The following is a 9,919-nucleotide window of genomic DNA, read 5'->3' as shown; positions in this document are numbered from 1 at the left end:
CCCCCCCCCCCCCCCAATGAGATATCAGTAGGATAGATTATTTCACTCAGATAAACATATTTATATATATTGTTTTATTAATAATAATAATAATCAAATAATTAATGTAACCTGTCTAACCTGCCTGCTTGATCAAAATGACCTAACAAAACACAGTATTATCATTATGTAACAGAGTTATTTCTTTAACATTTACATTGTAAGGTAGGACATAATTATGGAAACTCTCTCTCTATTTTGGGGATTTGGTGGTAAGCCCAGGCGGCATGACAAGCCAGCAAGTTCAACCGCCAGACCACAAACACAACCCAGTCCAACCACAACTCTACCTGATGGGAAATTCCCCCTAGATCCGACCTCACCCGTTACACGATGGCTTTCTAATGAGAAGACTGGATGTAGCATTAAACAGGACATTGCTTCAAATTAGTTTCTAATCCCATACTCAAACAATCTGGACCTCGGTTCTCAGAAAGCAAAGCAAAGCCTTAAGCTTTTTGTATAAAGAAACCTTTTAGTTAGCATTATTAGTCATCAAAATGTAAAGTATGAACTTCCAGCCCTAAAAATGTTTTAACTGAATCAATATTGTGTGGGTTTCATGAGCCTGTAAATTAATATCTCCTTTGAGACATGTTGTATAACATGCAGCTGACAAGGTACATTTGTCTTTGACTGTTCCTTTGTGTGGAACTCTCTCAAGCCAAAAGGCAAAGTGAGTAAGTAATTAATCTTTACCATGGCAGAGTTTCTCGGCGAGAACACGGAGATCCACAGATCGAGGAGCTGAACATCGGGGAGGCCGCCGAGCCAGAGGGACGGGGAACTGGTACGGAGGGTTTGGCTGGTTCATTCCATCAACATTTAGGAATGCTTATCTTGTAAATCCATTTCATGACTTTTACATATGGTAAATTTTATATTTTCCCCTTAAAATAACTTGAAAATGAACCAAAGCTTTAAAAAAAAAAAGTTAAGTTATAAAGGGTTGAGGGGCATGTTCTGTCAAAAAGTTATTAAAAAGACCACATTAATGTACTCACCTCCATGTTGTTTAAAAGTTGTTTAAAATCACATTTGTTGCAAATCCATCTCTATACATTTTGGACAATATCAAAGGATAATCTTGTCAATCAATCACTTGCTATGTGATATATATATATATATATATATATATATATATATATATATATTTTTTTTTATTTATTTTTTTAATTATTATTTTTTTTAATTGGCTTTAGAGTCTCTGATGTGCATCTTCTCATTTTTTTTATTTTGTCATAGATACTTTGCACTTGAACATGGTGTGTTAATGTATCAAGCTATAGAAACAGTTGATCACGTTGAGGTTTATTGTCAGTTGAGGTAGTTTTACCTTAATTGGTTAGTATATTGGCAAATGTGCAGGTTTGTTTACCCATTTGTTCAGAGTGAAGGCACATAGCTAGTGAAATACTGATACACTATTAGTCAAAGGTTTGGAGTCATTACATTGTTTTTTGTTTGTTTTTTAAAATAAATTTATATTTTTATCCAGCAGTGATGCATTAAACAAAACAAAAGTGACAAAGACTTACATCATTACAAATGTTATATTTCACATAAATGCTGTTCTATTAAGCGTTCTATTCATCAAAGAATCCTGAAAAAAGATGTCATGGTTTTCACAAAATATTAAGCAGCACAGCTGTTTTCAATATTGATAATAATAATAAGTTGGCCATAAAATTAGTATATTAGAATGATTTGTGAAGGATCATGTGACAATGAAGACTGGAGTAATGATGCTGATAATATTTCACATTATGACTCTTTTACTGTATTTGTTCTTTAAAAAAACATTTTGTAAAAACTTACTGACCCCAAACTTTTCATGTGTACTACAGTATTGCACAGTAGTGTATGTTAATTGGGCACACCTTCATGTAAAGGAAGATGAACAACTTGATGAACAAACAAAAAACCCCAGTGATGGGATGGTTGCGTTCATCTCCAAAACTTAATCCTGGTTATCTCCTCTCTACCACTAGATGGCATTATAAATCCAGGCTTGTGTGTAACTGCATCTTGTGTCATTTACTGACATTTAGTATTGAGTTCAGTCACCACTCAATCTGAATCACCATCATCATCATCATCATCATCATTAGAAAGCCAATGTATTAATGTAGAACTGGTCTAAAGATGTTTTGGTATTAATGTTGAGAATTGGAAACAACATATGTTACAGCTGTGTCTGAGCAGAATGGTCTGTATTTCAGGAGCAGCTGTGACTGATATTGATGGAGATGGACAGCTGGATCTTTTGGTGACGCATGGGGAAAGTGCAGCTCAACCCATCTCTGTGTATCAAGTCACTCAGGTGAGATAGTGTTTTAGACTGGTCAGCCACATTTAAATAGGCAAAACCCTAAGGATTTCCTTGAGAAATAAGTTACGCTTGGTTCTGGTATCAACTTTGTCTCAAATGTTTTTTCTGAAATTCCTTAAGAGAAGTAAAAGTGCGGTATTCAGAAATGAGACAAACCAATAAGCAAGGTAAAGCCCCGTTCACACCAAGAACGATAACTATAAAGATAACGATATTAGCATCCACACCAGCGAACGATATCGTCTGTTTATTCTAAGCACACTCTCATCTGCCGCTTTAAAGTCTCGGGCTTGTTACAGCAGGATGGATTCTGATTGGCTTTTGTCATCAGCTGGAGAAAAATCATTTTGAAAGTGATTCCAACTATATCGTTTCTCTTTGTCTTTATCGTTATAGTTGTGGTGAGGACTCTGCTATTCTTTAATACTGAGACATTTTTTTAGAACTATATCTTTATCGTTATCTTTATAGCTATCGTCCTTGGTGTGAACGGGCCTAAAGTGGCCACTTAGGGCCTGGGGAATCGGGGCCCCATCTGATATTGGTGAAACATATTTGGCAAACGCTCTAGTGTGTATTTGTGTTCTGGAGAGCGTCAAAGTTTCACTCATTGCTCAAAACGCCAAGTTTTTGTCAAGTGCTGAGTTCTTCTGCAAGCTCGCGAATCCTCTCATTATAACAATGTGTAGATACAATGCAAATGAGAGATTGATTGTGCATTGATTAACAGAACGTCTGGAGATCGCGATGAACTTAAGTGAATGACAGCTTTTATATAATCCTTTTTGTATAATCCTGACTGTCTCAGAACCTCAGAGAAGAAAGCATTGTTTCGTGTCCTGATGTTTCAAAATGACTCCCTTGTGTGCTTTTCCTATGCGCGCACTGGTGCAAACTGCTGTGCACTCATACAAATGCACGAATGCGACTGGAGACTTTTGCTTAATAATAGATTGCTTTTATGATTTGTTTCTTGGCAAACCCTACTGTATGCCTTAAGAACACTTGGAATATGGAACCATTGTTTTAGTAAAAAGATTAAAGAAGGTTACAGTTCATTAAATGGACAAGTGCAAGCATGTGGTGTGAACGGGCCTAAAGTGGCCACTTAGGGCCTGGGGAATCGGGGCCCCATCTGATATTGGTGAAACATATTTGGCAAACGCTCTAGTGTGTATTTGTGTTCTGGAGAGCGTCAAAGTTTCACTCATTGCTCAAAACGCCAAGTTTTTGTCAAGTGCTGAGTTCTTCTGCAAGCTCGCGAATCCTCTCATTATAACAATGTGTAGATACAATGCAAATGAGAGATTGATTGTGCATTGATTAACAGAACGTCTGGAGATCGCGATGAACTTAAGTGAATGACAGCTTTTATATAATCCTTTTTGTATAATCCTGACTGTCTCAGAACCTCAGAGAAGAAAGCATTGTTTCGTGTCCTGATGTTTCAAAATGACTCCCTTGTGTGCTTTTCCTATGCGCGCACTGGTGCAAACTGCTGTGCACTCATACAAATGCACGAATGAGACTGGAGACTTTTGCTTAATAATAGATTGCATTTATGATTTGTTTCTTGGCAAACCCTACTGTATGCCTTAAGAACACTTGGAATATGGAACCATTGTTTTAGTAAAAAGATTAAAGAAGGTTACAGTTCATTAAATGGACAAGTGCAAGCATGAGGGACAACTTCTTTATGTTTACAGAAGTGACGTAATGACGCAGTGCCATGCTCGAATTTCCCGCGAAAACCTACCCGTACCACTCAAATTAGAAGACATTATTATAAGCTAACCGTTGTGAATCGGGCTAAAGTAAGGTGATAGTTTTGAACACTGGCTGGTTATGAACTTTGAATATGAATATTGATTTAGGATCATTTTTAACCAAAAAAAGTTACGGACTGCAGCTTTAAGAAAGGAACAGCTATGAAATTGTCCAGACCTGTAAAATATCTATTTCATAAGTGCATCCACCGGCTCGGAAATGTTCAGGGTCGCAGAGTAGCGGGAAAACAAGTATTCGCTCTGCTGACTCATTACAGAGAAACAATTATGATGTAACACCAGGTCATGTTCAGTGGGGTTGCTTCGGGACTCAGTAACATAATCCTCCGCGTGGAGCCCGGTTCCTTGAATATCCTCATAGACTGGAGGTCCGGAGAGGAGCCTGCAGGTGCAGCAGCCAGTGGCAGCAGACTGGGACCTTTTCCCCACGGCTCGGCCATGTTACAGATGCTTGGAGGCACATGGCTTCATCTGGGAGCTATCGGACAGATTTGTGGCAGGAGTAGGCTGCCAGCTGGAAGCTCGGATTGCTCTGAATGTGCTGTGAAAAACAAAACGATAGCCATCAGTGGTCACTGGATCACCCCAAGGGCTCGTAAATATGTGCGTACGAGTTCAGGCCTCTCGTCAATGTTTCTTTCAGTAAGAGTGTTTGTAAATTGATGTAAAAATATCTGCACTACAAAATAAATTCATAGTACAGTTTATGGTGTCAGATTATGGAAGTCAGATTTCTTAAAAACATGTTTTTTAACAAATTCTGAATTTTTGTCTCACAATTGCAGCTTTATTTCTTGCAGTGGCAGTGTTGTCTCACAATATGACTTTATATCTCACAATAGATCAACCTTTTCAAAGTTTGCAAAAAAAGAAAAATCCAAGTATGAATTAGGTGCGTTTCAATCAAGTTGTTTGAGTGGATGACGGTGGTATTGGTAACCTAGTAACCAACAGTAAATAAAACACCATCAGCGGAAACAACCGATTAGTCACGTGGGTTTAATATTCGTTACATCTGAATTTATTCTGCAAATGCGTTTCCATCTCCCATTATTCACATTAACTCATTTTTGCTCAAGTCAAAAACCACCTCAAGCGAGCATAAAAACTTTTTTGTGAATTAAGTTTTTTTTTTCTTCTTCAAAATTGGGCATTTCCATCACTCATTTCTGATGTGATACTTCAAAATGTGCATAAAAACAGGGTGATGGAAATATAGCTTGTGGTACCGCACAATTGCACCTTATATTAATTTCTTATTTTTGATTTTGAGATATTTTGAATATTTCGATTTATTTGCCAAAAATTACTATGGTAAATCTCTCTTTTTTTAAATTTTTAGATTAAATTATTGTTTTTTAAATATATTTTAAGGTTTTTAGATCTTTAAAACTTTTATATTTCTCAGATAAAACCATCCCATGATACTCCTAAAACATCAGAAATTAAGTAAAATTTTAAATGTAATTAAAAAATATAATTTTTTATATATATATATATATTTTATAGATTTTTAGACATTTTGAATGTTTAGATTACCATGATACATCTCAACAGAACAAAAATATGGATTTTTATTTAATAAATGAAATAACTTGTTATTTAGATTATTAGATATTTAGAATTTCTGATTTCTCAAACTAACTAACTAAATTAATTAATTAATCATTATTTAAATACCATGGTACTGTTTGTTAGTGAATATTATCAGTATTGCATTCAGTTATCCAAACACTGCAATCATCTATCATTTTCCACATGCAGAATTTGCAGATTGCCTTTATTAAATAAAAAGCCAATAGGTGCTCAGTATGTCTTTCCCAACTAAACTGCATTTTTCAGTAACCACTGGTGAAATGTCATGCTTTTTGTCTCGAGAGGCACCTGAGCCAGCCTGGGCCCTGCCAGGAGCCCCGTGGATTTGTTTACCTAAGAAATGTCACTTTAATTAAGAACTGGGAAGGCAGTCAGCTTCTCTCCTGCTTGACTAAAGGCTATAATGGAAAGAAAGTCTAATGCCCACCATGTCCCTCCTCATTTCAGCTCCTTTGAAGTTCTGCCTTCCTCCTCCACCACATTCATTTCCAAAAGATGATCTCTCCGTTCATGATCACTATGACAGTCTCCTCTAACGGCCATGTTAATTACCGTCCCCGCCGTCTGTGAGAAAGTGTCTCTGACTATTAGATTGAAGGTAGTTAATGGATGCTTCTGTAAACCTTCTTAAATGAAGTGCTTTCCAACCACTGTGCCATTTATATGGCTCCTTATTGCAGCCACCAAACAACAGACAGATTTCATCGGACTGGCATGTGAGAATCTCATTGCTTTAATGCCTCAGTGGCTGCTATGCCAGAAACGCTCTTGGCCTGTGAACCCCACACACCGGCAGTCATGAGAAACCGGTTCTGCCGATCAAAGGAGATGTGTTCAGGCCTCGCTGCTCACGAAGCTGTCCACAGCTGAGACTGAACACATACTTGTGCATTTGTTTAAAAGACTACGTGGTCTGTGCCAAACCAGAGCCTATTCCAACCTGGCTATTGCCGAGAAACTTCTTGGGAGGGCCCTTTCTCCAGAATGGTATTTTTCCATGGAGAAATGGACATTAAATAAAGGAATCATTCATTATGTCTCCTAAGCCTGAGGGGAAGTTATAAAGACGGGCTGTTCGTAAGGTACTAAAAGGATTGCTGCTTTGCCGCCCTGACAGGGAAAGATGTGGCCACCAGTGTGGAAGTGTTCTGGCCAGATGGACGTTCTGTGGCAAGACCTCTGGAGCCCAGTGATATGAACAAAGTGATGGAGATCTATTACCCTGAGAATGAGGAGGAGGCGACCCCAGTGGTGGAGATCGAGGTACGTACCCTGCCTGGCATACTCACGTGTTCTTTCTTTATTTGAGAGATTTAATTGTTGTAAGTAATGTCTATTTTTTTTTCACAGTGTGGACCAGGATTTGAGGTCAATGAAAATGGCCGCTGCACTGGTAAGTTTTTGAGCAATGTGACCTTTAACCTCCCAGAGGCCTAAACTCCATAATCCATTGCAACAAATGTACTCTCATTAAAAAATTTTTTTAATAATGTTTATTATTTCTAACAAATAGGTTTTTGCTCTAAACTAACCAAATTTAAAAATAATTAGTTTATAACTTCTTCACAAGAGAGACTTGGTGTTGTTTCAAAACAAAAGTAAACATATATCGGTAGCCGATGCAGATACCGATTTTTTCAAAATGACAGATCCAAAATTTCAATGTAATAATCTTCGAGCCACTTCTTTATCACTCTTGCTTTGTGATATGGTGCTCCATCATGCTGGAAAATGCACGGATCATCACCAAATTGCTCATGGATCGTTAGAAAAAGTCGCTCTTGCAGGACGTTTTGATACCATTCTTTATTCATGGCACTGTTTTTGGGCAGAATTATGAGAGAGCCCACTCACTCCCTTGGTTGAAAAGCAACCCCACACATGGATGGTCTCAGGATGCTTCACTGTTGGCACAACACAGGACTCATGGTAGCGTTCCCCTTTTCTTCTCCGAACAATCGATTTTCCAGATGTCCCAAACAGTCGGAAGGGAGCTTCATCAGAGAAAATAACTTTGCACCAGTCTTCTACTGCCCAATCCTTGTACTTCCTGCAGAATTTCAGTCTGTCCTTGATGTTTTTCTTGGAGAGAAGTGGCTTCTTTGCTGCCCTTCTTGATACCAGGCCGTAGTCCAAAAGTCTTGGCCTCACTCTGCCATTCCTGAGCAAGCTCTGCACTGGTGGTGACACAATTCCGTAGCTGACTCCTCAGGAGGAGATGGTCCTGGTGCTTGCTGGACACTCTGGGACGTCCTGAAGGCTGGTTCTTTCAGATGCATGTGAAGCCATTTTGCGCTTCTTCCAGCCTTTTATACCAATCATTCTGCTCTTACAATCTAATTAGCATTAGTAGAAGTCCAGAATCAATTATGCAGCTTTAATCACCAATACTGGGGGTAAAATGAAAAGCAACATGTAATATTTACTAAATTCACAAACCAGAGGGCTATAGATTGCATAAACATGATAATCAAGGAATATTAAGCAAATAATATTATCAAGAACAAGAGAAAACTGCTCATTGCTTTGGGCTAGATAACTTTATCTAATAAACCATCCAAAAATGAAAAATGAAAACAAAAATATGCTTAAAATGTAAACAGTATTTAATCTAATAAATGTTTATTAAGTAATTACATTGCTACACCCCATCTAACTTTTCCATATTCCTCTCAATCCTTATGGGTCTCGCAGCCTAATTCTTACAGCACAATGAGTTGTTGAAGCTGATAAGGTAATACAAGGATCAGAGTTAACAATGGTCAGCAAAATGCCAATCAATACCCACACTTCTTTAGTTCATGCTAATCTGCACTCTGAACAACAGATTTAATATCTTCTCACAACTGGCCCTCAAATGAGATTTATTTATTTAGCATGGTAAGCCTCACAGTCATTTACACACATTAGCATCACACCTGACTGGACATCCAGAGTAGGACACAAAACTGCTTCAGGAATGGATTTTTGGAACAAAATGGAGATGGTGTTTACACAGTGGAGGGTAGGAGAACTGACATGACAGATTTTTTGGAGATGAACATCGCAGCATTTGCCATGAGCTTTGGTTGAGTGCTATGAGTCACTTTGACAAGACGTCACGTCAGATGTTCAAGAAGAATGAGATGTCTTTCTATGTTTAGAAGCAAATTGGTGAGTGTATTCTTCTTGTTTTTGATGAAAGGGTATTTCTATTGAAAAACGCAAGGAACTTCAAATGGATGTGGGACTTTCGGCAACTTTTAAACTAGTATGACATGAGTTAACATTAAATTTAGAAAATACAACAACATGTAAATGACATACCTTTTTAAAGAACATCTTATGTGCTGTCAGGTTTTACTAAAGACACGCAGTGACAAATTAGCGCTGAAAAGGTGTGAACAGTTATTTTTGTGCTTGACTTTATTGAATATGCATTTGTAGGAGTTTCCCTTTCAGATGCAAAATGTATTGAAGGAGAGTATTCAAATGAATCACACAACGTGTTTTACTAACATTTGCGCTCATCAAATTACTGGCATTTTAACGCCCCAAAAAAGTATATCTTAAAATATATTGCGCTTGAAATGGCTGCAACTGTTGTTGCTAGGAGGAGACACCGCAGAGAACAGAGAGCGCGTGGTAGAAGGGAGAGGATTTTTCCACACGTATTAATTTATTTAGAATGCCAGAAGAACACATTATCTGAACATATCGTTTGCCAAGCCATGCTATTTTTTACTTTCAAAAATTTCATTTTTTGGCTTTTCAACATACCGTGGCTTCTTTATTTCTTTATTTGCAACTACACTAATTTGCGCTGCGCTTGGTATATTGTGCTGGTCGATATGTAAATGAGATGTTGCGTCTGTGTTCTTTAATTTGCCCATTGTTAGTAAATCACCCACAGAAATTTCCTCTCCCATCGCTGCTGTTTTGGAATTGCGCTCTCGCGCTAATTTGCCCTGTTTAGTAAAACTGGCCCCAAATCTTAAAGCGGGGGCACAATGCTGTTTCATGCATTCAGAGTTGTTTGCACTGTTAAAGAGTTGGATTCTCATGCTAAGCATGGACAAAGTTTCAAAAAACAATTTGGACGTATGACACATTACTTCTGTGGCAAAAATCTTACTTCTGGGTTCGTACAAGTTTCTGAGAGTTTTTTTTCGATCGTGGCTCTTAA

General features: G+C 37.8%; 1 protein-coding gene across 1 annotated transcript in view; it reads left to right on the top strand.

The window, feature by feature from the left end:
• LOC107586087 (cartilage acidic protein 1-like) overlaps positions 1–7,191 on the top strand; it is a 16,998-nt gene extending 9,807 nt beyond the window's left edge. The window contains exons 7-11 of the mRNA XM_016273324.1: positions 747–829; positions 2,262–2,362; positions 2,492–2,495; positions 6,872–7,017; positions 7,105–7,191. Coding sequence (XP_016128810.1) covers positions 747–829; positions 2,262–2,362; positions 2,492–2,495; positions 6,872–7,017; positions 7,105–7,191 — 421 coding nt within the window. The remainder of the gene's footprint in view (positions 1–746; positions 830–2,261; positions 2,363–2,491; positions 2,496–6,871; positions 7,018–7,104) is intronic.
• The last annotated feature ends 2,728 nt before the right edge of the window (positions 7,192–9,919 follow it).

The sequence above is a fragment of the Sinocyclocheilus grahami genome, unplaced genomic scaffold (assembly GCF_001515645.1).
Source record: "Sinocyclocheilus grahami isolate Dianchi unplaced genomic scaffold, SAMN03320097.WGS_v1.1 scaffold77.1, whole genome shotgun sequence".
NCBI classification, from domain to species: Eukaryota; Metazoa; Chordata; class Actinopteri; order Cypriniformes; family Cyprinidae; genus Sinocyclocheilus; species Sinocyclocheilus grahami.
This window is presented reverse-complemented; position numbering and strand designations above follow the sequence as displayed.